The sequence below is a fragment of the Heliangelus exortis genome, chromosome 2, assembly GCF_036169615.1.
Source record: "Heliangelus exortis chromosome 2, bHelExo1.hap1, whole genome shotgun sequence".
In the NCBI taxonomy this organism is placed as follows: Eukaryota; Metazoa; Chordata; class Aves; order Apodiformes; family Trochilidae; genus Heliangelus; species Heliangelus exortis.
In genome coordinates, this window is record NC_092423.1 from 16621751 (window position 1) to 16641638 (window position 19888).

At 36.4% G+C, this 19888-nt stretch overlaps 1 protein-coding gene across 6 annotated transcripts in view; it reads left to right on the plus strand.

Moving 5' to 3' along the window:
- The window catches only part of MPP7 (MAGUK p55 scaffold protein 7), a 142329-nt gene that overhangs the window by 40858 nt on the left and 81583 nt on the right, over window positions 1-19888 (plus strand). For all 6 annotated transcript variants that reach the window (XM_071734950.1, XM_071734947.1, XM_071734951.1 and 3 more), the window contains one exon: window positions 10211-10329. In XM_071734950.1, the coding sequence (XP_071591051.1) occupies window positions 10211-10329 (119 nt within the window). The remainder of the gene's footprint in view (window positions 1-10210; window positions 10330-19888) is intronic.

A 19888-nucleotide genomic window follows, 5' to 3' on the forward strand; every position in this document is an offset into this window, starting at 1 on the left:
AAGCCTGACTACAGTGTTCACAATATTTGTTCTCATTTAGATTAATCAAGTGACTTTGAAATTAATCTTGTAATTTACCAGCATAATCTGTTTTAACTGTAAAACAAGAGGAGAAAGGCTTATGTGTGCACATGCTTATTTCTCTTCCACTCTCCGTTAGCCAATAAAACCTCTGTTTTTATATAATAACTAAAAAAAAAAAAAAAAAAAAAAAAAAAAAAAAAAAAAAAAAGTACTTGTTTTTATAACATGTGCAGGATCCTGCCCTTCCTTTAAGGTTTATAGCCCTGTCAGCGTCAGGTCAAGTTATCCTGAAGCAGCCATCTTAAACAGATGGCTGAGCTCCTGCCTGAGGCTGTATCTGAAGCTTTAAGTATTTTCTGTGTTGCACAAGTCTCCTTGAACTCTGCCTAAGCCCATCAAACATTTTGAAGAGAAAGAAGACTTGCACTTCTGCAGGTAAAGCAAGTCTGCAAGATGTGGCATTGACTTTTTAGGAGGATTTAAGTTTGCAGTCCTGGCTTTCATAGTAGCTGATGGCAGCTTTGTTGCTGACTTTGGTGGAGCCAGGATGACATCATTATGCTTTAAGTGTTGTTTTAGTGTGAAAAACATTGTAAAATTGTTACAGATTTCTTTCCTCTCAAGCCGGTATTGAGTTTTCTCAGCTGATGAGTTTACAAATGCTTTTCTGTTTGTCCTTAAAAACTGGAGCATGAATGTGCAAAGCAGACTTTGTGCTTTTGATTCATGCATTGTCATCTGGAAAATCATGTTTATGGGCCAAGTTTGGCCACCAACTAAAACTGTGTGAGATTGCTTAAATATTGTGTAAGTCATAAGCAGTTCTTGAATTTGAATATTATAAATTGTAGAAAGAAAAAGGTGCCAAACTTACGTTATTTACTTCTTGAGTACATATAGGAGCTAATGCTGTGCCAGTTAGTGGAATTTTTCCTGTATTATAAGCCTGTAAAACTGAATACGTTTGTTTTTTAAATTAAACCCAACACATTTGTTACTTACCAGATTATAAATTCATGTGATCTTTAAAATATTCACAGTTTTGGTATTTTCTTCTCTGTTTTGTAATAACACAAAATAAAGTTATGAAATATATTTGAAATGTTGGGTATTTTTCCAAACTTCATTTGTAGCAATGTCTTCTGTGATTCTTTGAGAATTCTCTTGACCTGTGAAACCGCATGTTGTTGGTGTAGATGTAGAAATATTTTGCTAGATGACTACACTGCTTTGGTAGCTCCATAGTCCATATGGATTACCTCCCAATGAAGTGAGACCACTGCAAGCAATGTGAAGTTCAGAGGCTGTTTTGCAGTCATCTGAACAATGAAACATGCTATCCTTGCTTTTGCTATTTTCATGTCGATGTCTTCCCTTTATATACTGTTCATGGATTTAAACCAGCCTGCTTGCAGAGATCTGGGCTCATTGTTGTGGGATAATGAGAAAGGGAATTTAGGAGAGTGATGAAGGCAAGATTTGTGGGAGTAGCTCTTCCTTCAGAGGCTGACAGGACAAAGGCTTGCAGGGCACTGGAATCTTACTCCAAACTGCCTCTGCTTCCCCACTGATATGCCACCAAGAAGGTGAAAACCTTTGCTCTGCTGCTTCACACTGCTGCTTACAGCTTAGGCATAAGTGTGTCACCACAAGTGTAGGAGCTAAATGCCTTTGGCTGCATTATTATTTCAAGGCTAGTTATGTTTCCCCCCACACAGAAATTGACAGGTATGGCTAGGTTTTCATGAAAACCAGTATGCTAGCTGAGGCAAAATTTATACTGAATTAATAAATAGAGCCAATATTTTACCGTGCATTCTTGAATTCTGCCCATCTCCAGCTGCCAGAGACATTAAATGGCTTGTAGGCTAACATTAATATGAAAGAGTTGGGAAAATATGAGACATATGGCTAGCTTTAATTGCTATCAGATTTAATTTTTAAAAATATAACTTGCTGGTGTTGGAAAGGGTATTTATTTTGGTATCAACATATTTATGGTAACTGTGGGAAAACTTGTTCAAAGTAGAATGAAATTTCTCACAACTGTTCTGTTTTGGGTTAATATTTTATATTATGCTAGACAGATTCAGCAGTGTGGAATCAGAAAATGTGTGCAATTATATTTGCTGATGGTAAACTCTTTAAAACTGTTATAGTTATTGGACACAAATTTAAAATCATATGGTCTGGCAGCTGCAACAATTTCTACTTTTTTTTTTTTTTTTTTTTTTTTTCATGTGAGCAATGCATAGTTTTGTGGTCAATTCGAAAGTACGACGGCCTATATTGTTTCTAACCAGAGGCTTGAATGTAGAGCCATGTTTGTTGGACCAAAAGCTGTGATTACACAAATGTTTGACAGTTCCTAGTGATGCCAGATGTCCTTTGCCTGGAGCAGACTGTGGTGCTGCACCACAGGAGTGCAGCTGTGCCAGCTTTTGGCCCAGGTAGCAGCGTGTTGTGTGGTTATTTCTGCCTAGGGTCGCAGGGCTTTTTCTAGCCTCAAGACACAATATGAGAGGTTGAGATACATTGCAATCAAACGGTGTTTCCAGCCGTTTTAGGCACAACTGAATGGAAAATAGTCTCAGCATCTATTGCTAAAGTCTCTACTCAGTCTCTTAATGAGATATTACGTCCTCATTTTGCAGATATAAAGTGTCACTTCTAGTATTTATTGCAACTTCTCCCCAGTGCCTTTTAACCTTGTGAACTGTGACGAAAGAGTTAAACATGGTGAGTGTGCCCAGTGACATCCTAGTGCTGGAATGAGCTCTTTCCCGACTGCCTGCCAGGTACTTGCTATTGCCTGCTTTAGTGTTGATGAAGATCTAGTTAGAAATACTAAAGCTGATGTCTGTACAAAGCACCAGTCAATTACTCAAGGTTATTCAAGGCATCATAGCATGCAGGCTTCATTGGAGAAGACAAGTTTTTGAAGAAGACTTTCTTTCAAAGGCTTTTCTTAAAATATATGAATGTCAGATCTTTGTGAGCGTTCCACAAGCTGCTTATTAATTTGTGCCTGATAGGTCCCTTTAAATCAGTTTTATGTATATGTTATTCTTGCATGTAGTCGGAGAGCCTTTGAATACTCATGAAAGTACATTTTATGATCTTTCAAAGTGTCCTTGTTGACACAGCATCTAGTAACTACATTTTGAGGGGGTTTGATTTTGAAGCAGCTTTGAGTAGCTGTAGAATCAAGAACTCTGCAGCAAGTTTTACACTGTATGAATGCAAATAGAGATCAACTATTTAACTTGTATCAGAACATAACACATTATGTGGTATCCTAAATCTGAAATACAAATGTTGAGACAAATCCTAAAAGACCAGTAACTGTTTCAAACAACTTTGGATTCTTTAGCTTCGAAAGCCAAGTTTTAAAACTAAAGACTTTTCCATTTTGAAGGGAATAATATTTTTAAAAGTGGAGGGCTTAAATGATTGCTCCCTTTCAGCATTTTCTGTCATAACATTGTTTTAAGGTAGGTTAACAAATTACTGTAGCTTGCAGGAATAAAAATTAGGTATAACTTTTTTGTTAAAAGAATGTATTGCCCTTAATGTATGTAATCTTATTCTTTGAGGACACTTATGGCAAAATTCTTGTTTTCATTAGGAAGAAATAGAACATTTTTATTGCTGTGCCATCTGTAAGGATTTCAATGGTTTACTTTTTTTTGTGAATTAACAAATAAACCAAAACAGGTATTTCTTCAATGATGCCGATCATTTGCATGTCATGATTATCTAGTTACTCAGTATTCTTTACCTTTGAAATTAGGTTATTAATTTATTTTAAAAACCCAATAAATTGCAAAATTAAAAAAACCAAAACATGCTGGAATTAGTTAAATACCCTGGTTCTGCAAAGAAAATTGTTACTCTTTTTTGTAGTGTCAGGAAGCCCATATATTCGGTAGAATTATTTAAGAGAACATAAAAAAGAACTAAGTGTAGCACATAAAGCTGAGCACATAGTGGTCTTTTTATACCTGGAGTCTATAGGACAGTGCAGTTTTTCTATCCTAATCCATAGGTGTATCACATACGTTTTTATTTGAATGTGTGCATAAATACTGATCTCAAATTTCCAAATGAAATAATTTTCAATATTTGGTGTTAGTGACTGATTTTATTATGCAGCAGCAACGATGTCAGAGTGAGTGTTTCTCCTTCAATGCTGTTTGCTTTTGTGTAAGGCAAGTGTTGTCTGAGCCTTTATAGAACTGTAAAGTGCAGTTCAAATGTGAAAAAATGTCAGCTTGTTATAAATGGCAGCAAATGGTGCTGATTATTTTACCTTTGACAAAGTGGAAAATTTAAAGGTTGGCGTGTCACATTTTATTAATACAATAAAATTTTACAGTGTTGTTCTGGGCTTAGATGTATATTCTTCAGTATTTATTATCCCTCAGTTACTGTAAAAATTTTTGATTTGAAGTCTGGCATAGGTGTTCAGAATGCTAATTCAGGAAATTAATTAACATATGAAAGTAAACATACATCCATTTGTCTCCTTTTCTTTCCTTACATTAACCAAAACAAAGTTCATGTTTTCTTGTAGTATGCAAGAGTGATGGAACGCAGAGACCATATTTTTTATCATTTAGCACTAGTTTATAGCTTCCACAGACTTGTCCTAATAATGAAGCTATGAAGGATATGACAAGAATGGTGATATTAAATTTCTCTAGACTAACAGTAAATTTTTCCATTCTGATGTCAAGAATGTAGAGCATCTGGAATCTGCAGTGTGAGTGCTGCAGTACGGGAACACTTTCATCTTAAGCTTAGCCATTTATTCTACTCCTAGGAACAAGCAGTCTTCTGTAGAATATACCACTATGAAGGAAGTAATTTTCTAGAACTGGAAAAATTCTTTATGTCCCGTTGTTTCTGATTTAAAAGCTTTCCATTGCTGCTTAGTTTTAAATCTTACTACACGTGCAAATTTAGCATACACGTTTTTAAATTGGAATTGCCATTATTATGCACCCGTTCTTTCAGACTGAATAAAGTTAAACTGTATTAATATAAGCTTAGGAAAAGCTGAAGATGCTTTGAAGTCAGACACTACTCAAGTGTTTTAAATGAAAAAATTGAAATGTATCTGTCACCTTTTTAAGGAGGGACGGTGCTAAGTTTTCAAACATAGCTGGATTTTCCCTTGAAATTACTTCCTTAGTCCAAACTGGCAGAATGCTAGAAAGCTTATTCTGCAGCCATTTTATCTTACTTGCTCTTGCAACAAATCCAGATTTTTCCAAGTGGTTTCTCTGCCCTTTACAAGCTGTTGTAAATTGTAGTATTAGATTATGTGTATTTAGATTATCTACATGTGAGTAGTTTATATGGACTATTCCTGTAGGCAAGGTTATCTAGTCATTGGGGTTTAATTGCATGTGCCTTTTTCCTTGGCTGAACTAAATTTCATGAGAAGCATATTTTATGTCTAATATTATTTTATTACTTTTAAATTCCTTTATTCTTTAATCAGATGATAAGACTTAATACACTATATGAGCACCTCCAAACAAGCCCCTCCCTCTTCCACTCCTTCGAGAGTATTCCTACATGCAATGTGTTTCTCCTTTTGATATTTCCATACTATAGGCTTTTACTTAGTTCATATTAAGTGCTAGTGCACCTGATTTCTACAGCATGAATAGAAGTAGCAGCATGGAAGTGTCTAGAACTCGGAGCCCCCTTGTTTACCTGCAATTGGCTACTTTGGTGGAGTTGGCACTGCGAGGCTCTTGGTTGGAGCCAGTGGTCTGAAAGGTCTTTTCCAACCTAAATAATTCTGATTCTGTTACTGTCACTGGATTATGTGACCTTTTTTAGTGTAGAAAGGATGCTTTTTCCTCCTCTGTTTCAGTGATTTGGGGAAGTCCAGGACTTATTGTGGACCAGGGCTTATCTGTTGTTTGGGTTTTTTCCCCCCAAGTTGTAGGACTGACTGATCTTACTTCCCCTTTTACAATTGCAAAATACCCTTGCATCTCTATATTTGAACTTGTTAATTTTTTAATGTATGCTCAAGTCTTCTGAGACCTTTGATTAAATGATCTGCTGTTAAAAATCAAAGTAAATGAATAATAGTCTTGTTTAAGTCATATTTACTGTACTGAATTTTGACACTTGAAGTATTTTGATATTAGAAAATCCCAGTGCACATGACTTCCTTTTAAGTATAAAAGCTGGTAAAATTTAGGAAAACAAGACTGAAAAAAAAATTACAAATAGAATAGCAACAATGTATTTAAAAAAGGAATCTTTTCCCCCTTGAGACTTCACAGTGTCACCAGCACCAGTCAATAAGAAAACCAGGAATGTTTTTTTGGTCAATTTTTTTTTTTTTTTAATTTAAAACAACTTCTAGATACTTTTTTTAAAATATTTTTTTTTAATGTTTTCATTTAAATTGTGGGCATGTTTCAAGAAACGTGTGCAAAATACTTTTTTTTTTTTTTTTTAATAGGAGGTCCGTGCATGTCATATGTGGGATGTTAGGACAAACATTGAACTGAAACCAAAAGTAGGACTGAGACCTGGCAGCCATGTTCTTACAGCATTCAGCTCTGAGGTGCTGAGATACATCTCATTCCATCACTTATGGGAGGAACATGCATTTCAGTTTACAAAATAGTTCATCTGAATATAGGGGATACAGCTCTGATCTTTTTCAAAGTTCATTTTTGTTTTTAGAGGCAATCAGAAGTGTTCAGTTTTTGTAGTTGCTACTGAAAACACTAAAAAAAAAAAAATCTTATTTCAATAGCCTCGCAGTACTAAAACTGCTGAGAAACTTGCATTTATTTCAGAGGCCTTTGGCTGCCAGAACCACCTGAGATGCTGTTTAGAAGTTTTGCAGGAGGGTTGAGGTTGGGCTGAAGCAGTCTTTGCTGTGAAGTTCAGATTCGTTCTCTCGCCAAGTGGCAGCATCTCTGTACAGTTACACCTTACAGGGCTGCAGAGATTTGAGTTACTGCCCTTTGGGTGTTGGAAAGATGGATATGACAAATTATCAAATCTGGCAGTTTAAATTAGGCCAATGTGTAGTTGCCAATTTAGTGGTTTTATCTTCATTACCAGTTTACAGTAACTTGACAAATTATTTTGTCCATTTCTGTATCACCACAGCACTTTCTTTTAATCCCATTTTCTGGGAAAGCCATATGCCAGCCACGATTTTCACAGTTTATTCACACTGCAATGGATAAGAAGAACACACTTTATGTAATTAGGACACAAGTAAAATGCAACCTTTTATTTGAGGAGTTGGGTTTAGAGGAAATAGACACTGTTATTGGGGTTTTTGTTTTTTTTCACATATAAAAATATGAATGCCCATCTGAAAATTCTGGATTTCATGATACTGGGCACCATGGAAGGAAGAACTAAAAGTAAGACACTGTAAAGATAAGCCTTTGCAGGTCCTAGCACCTTCTGCTACCATTACCTTCTGCTTGGAAGGAGGCTATTGCTGAGAGAGATGATCTGAAACGTCAGAATTTTGACTTTGAACGTGGATAAAAGTCATCTTGGATCTTTGAACTTGGATCTTTGTCATCTTATCCCTAAATACCCTAAGTCCTCCTCCACCCTGTTTCACATTTGCCTCCTTGATTGAGATTTTTTTATTCCTGGCTATCTCGTACTCAGTTTCAAGAGGAGTCTGAAGAGCAGGAGCATGGTGTTCTTCAGCACACTGCATGGCATAGTCCTCAGGTTCTGCTCTTGTGGAGAAGGGTGGGATTTTGTTTTTGTTGTGGCCAAAAGCTGTAAACACTGAACTGTAGAGCCAAAGCAGGACAGAACTAGAAACATAGCTATGGTACTGGTTAGATCAGCCAGCACCTGTCTGATTTTCTCTGCTTCCCTGGGAGAATTGTATAGATAGGGTGCATTGCCATTAAAGCTATCAGTAGTGCACTATGGACATAGACACACATTTCCCTAGAAGGAACAATTGAGGGCTATAGGAAAAAGTGAACCCCACAGACATTTTTGAGCTGGTTGTGAAAACCTTAATGTGTATAAGCACCTGCAGGGTTAGTCTGTCCTGTCCTGGCAGGTGGGATTTTTGTCTGGGAGTTCTGTGCATAAAAGCTGTCCCATTACAAGCAGATTCTGTCTCACCCTGTGTTACTACTGTAATAGTTAATCCATGAGGAAATATGAACTTTCATTTTATATTCACAGGGGATTTAATTATCAAAGTTTGAGAAGTAATAGTAACAAGGATACCATAGTTTTATAGTTGATTTTCTGTGAAATTTAAGCAGCTCTGATGGATGAAGGAGAAAAAACCCACATACTGTTATACATCTATTTGAAGGGAGTGGCTCAAGTTATTATTTTCATTCTGCTGAATGGCACATGTGAATTGTTCCTGTGAAGCTATTCCACAGTGTAAGATTACATTAAAATTTGATTCAATTTTTTAACAACCTTCAGGTTATTCTGAGGTAAATGTATTTGCAGTAATAAAAGTGGCTATGGGCAGAAATATAAATCTGAGTGTAAAGGGATTGTTTAATTTTCTAAATGAAAATGTTTTTGAAGCATAAATTGTGTGAAAAAACGACCATTTTTGCTAAGTGCTGAAGTTGTAATAGTCTGGGAAGTTGGAGCCAAGAGTCCCATTCAGAGCTCTCTTCTCTGGGTGTCAGCTCAGTCACTGTGTCTTGCTAGGCAAGGCTCAGCATTCTTTTTCTGTCTGTGCAAAGTTGTGGTGGTTTGAGTTGTATTCTCTTCTTGCAGTATTTCTGAAGCATAAATAAGAGTATATTTAAATAAAAGTAAGATTCTAAGAGAAATTAATGTCAACCACCAAAAATACGTGGACCATAAAAAACACTTATCTAGAAGGAATATTTTTTCCCCAAATATTTTAGTGAAAGGCAATGAAAAAGAGAAAAATGTTAAATAATCAAATACCAAAGGTGCTGTATGTAATTTTGAAAGGGATATGTAGTGCTTGGAATGACTGTGAAGTTATGTTTACTAATAAATATTCTAAAGTATAAGTAATATATAAGTATATATTATAAAGTATAAGTGGAGATAATAGGCATAATAATGATAGGTAACCTATAATTTAAAACAATGTTCTTTACTAGTAGAGTATCTTGTAAATCTGTCCATATGATGAACAGCAGCACTTACTCAGACTAAAAATAATAGCAGGACCATGGATCTTGGATCTCAGGAGACTGTTGGTGTTTTCGTAGACAGCAGACAGGAGAAAAAGGCATTTTGTCCTTTTTACCCCAAGTAATCCCACTGGAAAACTAAACATATGCTATGAATTGATATCAGCTCATGCCAGGTTACCTCCCCAAAGAGGGCTGCGGCAAACACTGTTGCTACATTTCTTGGACAGCAGTTTGATGGCCTGTGTGCATGATGGATATTTTATGCTGTATGCTACTGTGGAACACTATGCTACTGTCTGCCCCTTGGAGACCACTGGTGAGGTGTGCCACAAATAACTGGCAACAGCAATTGCTTTAACCCTTTGGAGAAATTTTGAATACCTGCAAATGAAAAATGTTACTGAAATACTTCTCTATTAGTCCATGTCTGGGAAAACTGTGTTGGTTTTGGTTTTCGAGTTTTAATCCTGCAAAACAGAGCAGTTCCATTTGTCTTGCTGTGGATTCCTACTGCACAGGGGATAAAAAAAAATAAATTAAGCAATATATTAACAAATATTTAGAGAAACCATGAACCCATTTTTAATGGACCACCCTATCCCGTTTCTGTTCTTTTAAGGAAGTTTTTCCTATTCATGACTCATTTCACTCTTTGGCTAACATCAAGGGCAATGGAATAACGATTAAGTAAAGGAATGTATGTTTTTTTTCTGGTCTTGTCCTTTTTTTTTTTTTCAAAACCCTTATGAATTTTCTGTATAACCTTGTGTAAGCATATATATGGATGTAGAAGTTCGACAATTGTGACAAGCTAGAAATACATTGCTAGTACTTGATTCTTAAGAAATTTTTTAAAAAATATGTTCTTTCTGATTCTACAAGTTAATGTTATTCTGGAGACTCGATGTTTAGTTAAAATGACATGCTGCAGGCAGCCAGTTACACAGAACTGTTAAGTGAAATTAATGAGATCACCTCTAGATTACACTTTGTGTTTTATTTTCATTTTATAGGTCTGTACGAGCTGCTGGCTGCATTGCCAGCCCAGCTGCAGCCACATGTGGACAGCCAGGAAGACCTGACCTTCCTCTGGGATCTGTTTGGTGAAAAAAGCCTTCATTCACTGTTGAAGGTAAACCACATTTAAGTCAGATTCTCTTTGAGAAGAGCATATGGAAAAATATTCTGAGCGCCATCTAGTAAACCAGTGATCAAGCTGTTGCTCAGTGAAAACAAAACAGCCTTGTTTTTACTCTGTTTCTGTCAGGGGTGGAAGTTGTTAAATAAGATTCTACCAAAAATACATAGATGATTTCATTTAAGAGTGATGTTTTGGCAGTGTAATGTTAATGCAGCAAGCATATGTTGTTTGCCCTTGTTTAGAAAAAAAGAGTACGAAATAGTAGCAGGAAATCTGAGACTTCTTTATGGTCAACATTCAAGACCTGGAGTTTAGCTTAAATAAATAAATGTTCACAGCAAAAATTAGAAGGAATATATTTTCTGAGGTCAAGTATGGCAACAGTTCAGTAGCCACATTAATTTAAAATAATTTCCTTTAACAAAGTCAACTGAAATTCTAGTAAGCTGTTTCTTTTATTGGCTTGCCTCCATTTAAAATTGTTTTGCACATAAATATGTTGGACTAAAGTTGGAAGAATACTTGAGTAAAGTGTCCTGCTATAAAAATGATCAGCAACAAGAAATCAGAGCATGTCATGGATGTATGCAGAGCAACCCCAATCATGTTAAAATTGCTTATACAAGAAAAATGGGGCCAATCAGCTGGTTAGAAATGTTCCAATCCTGCAAAATGGTGAGTATGTCTTCAGTCTCTATTACAGAGCTAGTTCAAGCTGGAAGGAAATTATGGGGTAACCCATGCTATGATTGTATCCAGACTCAGACTTAAGTGAGCAGGACTGGTTATCCATGTCGGTCATTGATATAGAGGAAACTTAAAATTGAGATTATGTCAATGTAGGCTTGAAAGAGTCAACTTCTCCCATTTATTTCAGCTATCTTAGTCTGGAAAAAGATGTAATAATGTTGATACTTGGTGAAAATTAATTTCAAAATAGCTGAGAATTTACATGTAAAAGGAAACATGTCTGGTAGTTGATACACAAAAGCAATAAACAGGGGAGCAATGCTTGGCAATATTTACTTGCCTGAAGAACTTGGTCAGAGTTTCTGAAGTGCAGTGATTCCCAGGCTCTGTCCTGCTTTGCTGCAACTGTCTGAGTGACTCAGAAGATCACTGCAAGGGGAACATTGGTCATATTTCTAATATAGATTGAGAGTAGGTGCAAGTCAGTGAAATGCCAGGTCTGTTGCTAGGTAAGTTTTCTTTCTGAACTGGCTAGAGACCAGCAGGCTGGCTAGAAATGTGGGTATGCATCTGTGAAACACTGACATTAAAACATTTGCTCTAATTTTCTCTTAAAGCAAAACTTAAACCTGTTCAAACTCCTTCACGGGTTCCCTTTTGTCCCTTCCCCCAAAAGAAAACAAAGATAGCAAAACAAAAATTAGTTTACTTACCATGAGTATACTCTCAGTTTGGAAAAGTTGGCTCTCTTACTTGCTCTCCTAGTTGGATGCTCTAGTTACCATGTGGTTTGTCATTGTAGGACAGAATGGTCTTTCTGATTTTAACAAAGAAGAATTAATAAGCTTTCTAGAGGCATATAGAAAGTTTTGGAGAACCATGATTGGTCACATTATTGCAGTTACAAGAGGAAATCATTGAAGTATTGCAGTGATCTTTATTTTATCTGGTTGGTTTTAGGTCCAAGTATTAAACATGTGTGTAACTCTGATCCTGTGGTCAGTTCTGTGGATGTCCTATTAAATCTCAAACTGTCTTAAAATTACTTAATTCTTGAAACTGCACCTTTAGTGTTCTTTAGTGTCTGTTCTTTAATATGCCATACTAATTTCATTCAAAAGACAAAGTTTTTTTAATTATAAGAATTGAGACTAGGCCCATCTGGTCTGACCTAGTGCATATAGTGCAGAACCTCACCTTTTGATTTCTGTGATGTTAAGGTATAGAATGTAGCATATGAAGAGCTTTCAAAAGGTTATCTTGTTCATATCCCTGCCCCAAGATAGGCTTTGTGATATTTGCATGACCTTTAGTACATTTTTTAGAAGGATTATTTAGTATCGTATCAAATTTCAGAGAAAGTGGTCCATTGCTTTTTTGGAAGAGAGCTATAGGAGCAGAAGAAAGAATCCCAGCTGCTGTATTACAAGGCTTCAAAAGCACCAAAGCTTTTTGGCTTCTGGTGCCTTATTTGAAAAACTGTTTCTCCTAGGAATAACTTCTTAAAGTCAACTGTGCATGAAAAGACAAATGTTTTTAATTCCTGAGGCAGAGAATGATGACAGATATCTTGTAATTAAAAAAAACAAAAAAACCCCCAAATAAACAAACAAACAAAAAAAAATTAGCATTGGCTTAGAGCCAGGATGTTGCAATCCTCGTATGTGTCAATTTTTTTAGAAAATGTGCATAGATATGCTAATAATTAGGCACTAAGGTTTCTCTATTTAAGATAGACATTCTGCCCAATAAAAATTTCTAAGCTCATCTTCTTACCTTACTGTCTAATGATTAAAAATATTAGAAGAGCTTTTTTTTTTTTTTTTTTTTTTTTTTTCTGAATTGGTAAAAATGCATTGAATGATCCGAATTGCTTGAAAGGTTTAAGTATAAAACGAACTTTCTAATTTTCCTACAGATCTTCCAAATTTTATGGGTACGTAGCTATCAGTGTTTTCTTCGTGGTTGTATACTATTGCATATGGTTTGATATTCTGTCTAGCTTTATATTGTAAAGAAATTTTAAAAAGGGGGCTGGAAAAAAGACCAAACTTTGTCTTGGAGTTCCCTTCATTCAGTATTGTTGGAGAGAAATCTCTTTGTGAACTTGGATCAGACCGAGCTGTTCTAAGAAGTCAGAAATGGAAAAGTTGTATTAGATCATCCAGTCCATTCCCCTGCACATACTGGATTGTTCTCTGCAGTACATTCCTATTGTACTAAGTAAAACCAGCAAAAACTGATGCAACTGTTCTTGCTGTCCTTTTTCTCAATAAAGGAATCTGTTGATTAGATTTTAGTTTGCAAGTGTAAAGCAGAGGGAACCCACAACTGTTGTTGACAGTTTGGAAGAGAAAATTGGCTGTAAATGGTGAATGTTTAAAATTTGTCTCTGCTTCCCTCAATTTGTTACTTCCTTGTATGATTACACTGCTCTCTGAAGTTCTACCAAAAATCTTCAGCCATCTCATTACTTTTTATATAGCAGAGATCCCAGTAATTCTGTAGAGATTTATAGAAAAGAAACACGAAGAGATGATCCTTCAGGGCAATTATGAGCACTAACGTAGCTGAAACCTGAAATAGTACACATGTACTCTGCTTGGATGTTTTTAAAGAAATAGAAGGGATAAATACAGATCTGTTCTGACTACTCTTTTAGCTTATTTTTAGAGGAGCTGCAAGAATTTCCATGTGTGTTTGCTTGCTGTTAGCACACCAGACATGTTTTACTGTTTGTCTGTTTTAGCTCCAAGGTGAAGCTTTTACTTGCACTCTTGCCTTAAACATTTCTGGTAGTAGATGTAATGCTCAAGAATTGAGTAAGCTTATCTGTTGGGCTGCTACTGAAGTATTTCTTAACTAATGGAATTTAACTGATATTTTCTGGCCAGTTCAGAGGATGCATAGTTTTATGGCCAGTACTGTACTTTGCATTATGAAAAAGAAGCCACAGCAAGTGGTATTGGGGAAGAGTTTGTACATCCAAAAAGCAGTATGTGGCACTGGGAAAGAATTTGGTGAATCTAGTCTGGTTTTAGTTTTTTGTTTTTTTTTTTCATAACTGGATAGTATTTTTTTCTGCTACCTGCTTAAGCTGAATTTTTGCTAATTCTTTATTAGTTTCCCCTGGATATGACTTGGCTTGAGGTTCTGCGAAATTACTTTATATGTGTTAATGTTTTTCTATGTTGATGGCTAACAGCTTCTTCTAAGTAATCTAATGTCTAAAAATAAAATACCTGAATGTGTCCTGGTGTAATTCCACGGACATGTAAATTGAGTCATATGACTTCATAGCCCAAATTTTACAGTCATGGTGGTGTACTGAAAATTTTCAGTTTGAAGACTTAGATTTTTCAGTGTGGAAAGGAAGATGCTTTCAGTTTTCTGTGCTTCTTTTGTTGTTACTGAGAAAGTAAAGATAGAATTTAAGAGAACAAAGTAGAGCAAAGCAAAAGGAATTGTTTGGACACATGCTTACAGTGATGAAGTCAGCAAGCTGCAGATGATGTTCAGTCTGGACTGGGACAAGGCTGGTTCATAGGCAAGTTTATATACACTCTTAGTTTATACCCACAGTTTTACACTCCAACTCCATGAAGACAACTCTTAATCTGTAGGATGAACAACTTTGAATCTACGGTGCAGAGTCAGAGAATCTTCATAAATTTTCATAGCTTGTTTTACATTATTAGAAGATAAACTATCTCATAAGTGTCTGACCTTTTGCCAGAGAAGAGCTGTGCAGGCTCTGTTCACACTCCTGGAGGGGTCACACAGCTTCCCCTACCCTGTGATGTGTCAGACATTTTGCAGCCAACATCTAGGTGTGCCCTGCACTGATCATGAGCATTCTTCTCCCATGTCATGCATCTGAATAGGGAATGCTTGTGCCTGGGCACATACTCAAGCATCCACACATTTCAATCTTTTTCCCAAAAGGATGCAGAGAAAATGGACTTCAGATTATATGAGTTGTTTTGATGAGTTTTTTGTGCTAACTGGTTGAACGGGTTGTTCTGAACTTTTGGTGGAGATGACCTATAGAAGGAGGGATTGGATTCATGTGTATTTGTCAGAGGACTGGTAGGGTGATGGTGGCTGAATAGGATATAGTAGGCAGTATAAGACTTGGGAGTGACATAAATGATACAGAATGAAGGTTGGAGATTGTACTTAGATGGAGTTGGCTTTCCTCATGGCAGTCTGATGGTATGGTTGACTGTTTCTGTACTTCCAAGTTTGAAGCTGATATTAAAGTATTTTTTTTTACAAGCATACAAAACTTACTTATTTTCTCATTACTTTGTTCTACATGTTTACTTTCCCTAGAACTGGTATTTGTACAATCTTCATGATTTGTTGTTGGAACTGTTTTTTTCTAGAGAACTCTTTTCCTGCTAATCATTAAGTTATATAGAAGATGGGGAGAATAAAGTGTGTTTGTGAGGGGACTTTGATGACTATTATATTTGCACCTGTTAAGAGAATGGTGAGAGGGGTTTCTGATTTCAGGGCAGAGAAAACCTAAGAAGAGCTCAGAGGAGCAAGCTTGGAAAGTGTACTAGACAGTAAAGTGTGACTGGAGAGTTGTAGAACATAACATACAACCTGACCTCATATCTAATGGAGGGGTGGCTTTTGGTTTTGGGGGAAAGCGTTGGAGAGATGTATGGACCACCGTGGAGTGGGTGGAATTACTGAACCTGATAGGTCATTCACTGAAATGTTGCTTTGGTACTTAAAGAACGTTAAGGTTCTTTACTGCTTGGTTTTCAACCACATTTATTTTTAAAAAGGTGTCTCCCCAGTAAAAGGAATAGTGTGCAGTTTGTAAAATCATGTGAAGGTCTGAAGTGCTGTTTGCTTTGGAGATGGGAAAAAATGAAGGAAAAGGCAGTGTGAGTAAGCATTTGGCCACATGGAGGAGGAGGTGTGAGTGTGGAGGTTGGCAGCTGGTAATAGTTCCTGGCCAATGAAAAATTGTTGTTCTTCATGCTCTAGAGGAGAATCAAGCAAGGGTGGTTCTTACGATTACATCTTTCAGTCAGAAAAAGTGTTCAAAACCTGCTGATGGCAAGAGTAAAGCGATCATTCTTGTAATGCAGGGTGTTGAAACAATGCACAGATGGGGGCTGTTGTGCCAGTTGGAAAACTTCTATTCCTTCTGGCAAAGGAGGAAGGAATTTACTGTAGTTTAACTCATTAATACTGATGTACTAGATAATAGGTGGCAGTTATTTTTTTAAATCCAGAGCATCCTAGATCAAGGAAAATTTGATTTTTGTAAGGGTATTCTTTTTCAGTGAGTCTTGTGTTAAAAGAGGCATGGTGCTGTCTTGCCTCAAGTCCCGTTGACAAAATGTGTTAATCAATGTTTCTAGTCCTACAGAGCTGTCTAGCAATAAGCTATATGTAGATAGTATTAGCAGAGCAAATCTGCAAAGCACAGAAGCTGGGTGGAAGAAACTTAAAGCTTTTCTGTTTTTCATTGTCTGGAGAGGAACCTTGATCTCCCATTAATTTTTAAAGCTTCCTGTTTGAGTTCTGTGTACAGAATGTGTTTGGAGGAGTGCTAGAATTTCAGTACTCTTCTCATGCAAAGTATTTTTAGGTAGTGGTCTAGTTCATATACTGAAATATAAACTTGCCACGTGCTTTCTGCTTACCTCAGGGTGAAAATTATACAAAAAATAATACTCTAGAAGAATGCCTTTTGATGACTTTCATCATTTGCAGTCACATTTTGGAGTAATTACCACTGAAGCAATGAGTCATTTTGCTTCCATCAAAATTACTGCATTCAAAAGAAGTATAATGCAAGGTGTTATTTCATAAGAAATGCTACATAGATTTAAAGTGTTACTTTTGAAACCAAAGTGATTTTTTTTTTGAGACTTGCTCAATAGCCAGCAAATGAAACCTGCAAGTATAGAGATCACTCTTAGCTGGAGGCAGTCATCTGCCTTTAAACTTAATTTCCATGGGAGCATTGATCAGATTAATCAAAATAAGGCAATTGAAGTTTTATAGAAAATAGTACAGGATATTTACTTATTGAGGCTGATATGTTTTCCATGGAAACATTACGGAAAAGATAGCTAGCAGCCAGGCATTTAGAAATGGTTGTGTCTCTTGTTGAGACTGGGGGGATTTTTGGTCGATGTGTGTCTGTTGAAACCTTTGACTGGTTTATGCTCTTACTGTAAAAAAATGCAATACATCAGGTAATAACTGGGTAAAAATAAGCAAAATAAAAATGAACTCCTGTTAAAAATTATAGCTAAACTTCCCAACTTTTTCCACATGTAGAAGCTTTACTGTTTCTTCTTTGAGTAAAGGCAGGGTTGTTTTGTCATATGTGTTCACATATACATATCTGTACTTACTTGTGCCTTTAATAAATTGAAAAAACGTGCTTCCAATTTATTGAAAAAGTGGTCAGGCATAGCTTTGGATAGTGTATCCCTCTTCATAAGAAAATGCATATAATGTTAGTGTGAAATGGATGGGTTAATGCAGTTATGGTGAAAGATGAATCTGAAGGAACGGTTCAACTAAAAGTATTTGTAAGTGTAGCTAGTAGCTGGTTTACTAGGAAATAGACAGCAAGTGGACATAAACAGTAATTTTTCCTGAAGTCTATTGAATGGCTTCTCCTATGCTAAATACTTTTTTTTTCCTTTCATTTATATTGTACTTTTTATCCAGAAGTTTAACTGAATATCTAATGTTAACTTCTTTGTCAGAAGTTTGGTCTTCCCAGCATCTTGGTTTCTACACCAGAGTTGCTAATGTGTTTAGTAAAAGACATTTGAAACTTTTCATCTAGATTTTTATAAGGACATTTTATATATCCACTTCTTGACATAACTCCTCCTTTCAGCCCGCTTTGTTAAAAATAACAAGAAAGCAATTCAAAGATTGTTTTCTAAAATATCAATTTAATTGTCTTGTGACAATTTAGTCTCATAAAAGCTATTGAAGTTCAGTTGGTATCAGAGGTCTTTAAGGGTATGGTGTACCAACAAGGTTTTGAAATTAAAAATAAAGCAGATAAGCTTATTAAATCAGAGGTGTGAAGTGTTGGTCTATGAGTAGTACTTGAAACTTGTGAATAAATCAGTGCTTTGGAATGTGAAAAAACTTTGGCTTAGGTTACAATCCAGACAGAGGCATTTTTTTGGATCAGTGGTAATTGATTTAAAGTTTCTGCTGGGAAACCTCCAAAGAGTAGCAGAAATCCAGCCAAAATGTACTGGACATAAAAGAAGTAAATCAATCCTTCTAAAACAAATAGTTTGCAATTTCATTGTTACCGAGGGGGCAATGTACCAGCCTAGTGACAGAACTGGTGCAGCAGTTCAAAGAGAAGTTTTAGAACCCAAATCTATGCTCATACCCAGATTTTTCTTGTCTTACGAAGCTTGTACAGAATTTATTTAACTGAAGTGATACATTTTTTGTCTGTCATGCTGAGGCCAATCAAAGGTCTCATAAGCTGCTCAGTAATAGTAGTCTGATAAATCCAAGACATCCAAGGATAATGTAATTTTAAACTGTTTTTCTACAGTGTTATTTTCCCTTGGGTCAAAAGTTCTGTGGCAGAACATGTGAGGGAGTGTTTAAAACAATTTTTTTTGTTACTGTCTTGGGCGATTTTTGAGAACAGAGTCATAACTACCCAAAAAGCCTCTGCAATGCAAAAACGTTGTAAGAGTTAAGAAGGATGGGATGGATGGTTATAAAGCCTTTCTGAAGCATGGAAACTGATAAAATGAGTTTTAATAAAAATATTATTTTCTTCCTCTGTGTCCTACCAGTAGGTTTTGTTACTGCTCATGTTAACCTTCCTCCTTTTTTTGGTTGTATCCGTTCTCCAGCTAATTCTTGTGAAATAATATGTGGTGTTCAGTAATTCAAATTTTATTCTCACTGTCTTTCCTCCTCTGTATGAAATAGAGACATACAGGATGGCTTCTTCAGATACATCAGTGGTAAAAGGAAGAATAGGGAAAATGTGAGCCTACTGCTGAATGAAGTGGGAGCCCTGGTAACTGGTGTCTGTGTGGGCCATTTAGAGTTGCACATGCATACATTGTGATCATGTACTTTGCCATTTTGCAGCTATCTTCCTTCCAGTTAATTTTTCTTCCTCACCCCATTTTTCTTACTGCAATCTAGTTTTTCTCCTTAGTTTGTCCCTTCCATGTATGTGTGCAAGCTTCTGTTTCTCATTTACTAAGTAAGGATTGGATTAATTCTGTGTCTCTTAGGGAAATTAAGAAGCTAAGTGTATAAAGATGAAGTAATTGTATTCCATGTTGATGTAGCCATATAAATTCCCAGGGAAAACATTACTCTCATCTAGTTTGCACGTATTTATAAAGTAAGGCAATTTCATCACATGCAAATTAGGTGAAATATTTACTCTTTTATATTCCATCAGTACTGGAGTTTGGAGGTGTTATGAGAGTGTCCAGGTGTAGCTGGCCCCAGGACCTGTGTGGACTTCTCTGTCTCAGCTGCAGAAGCCCAGTCCATTACACTGAGAGATGGATGCAGCTGCTGCAGATGCACATCCAACCAGCAGTGAGGCTGAGTGCCTGTGCCAGTAGCCCAAGTGGCCAGAAAGGCTACTGCAGGCAGAGCAGTTCCTTTACATATGTAAACACAAATGGAGCTCATAAAAACAAACAAGCAGGCCCATTTCTCCTCTCCAGGTGATGAGAGCTGAAGTTCACAAGTGAGAACACATATGCCTTTGCTGCCCAGGTGCATAAGCAGAACCGTGTTTACAGATTCCTCAGATACCAGCACAGGCTCTAAGCCATCTCTAGCCACTTTTCCAAGGCTG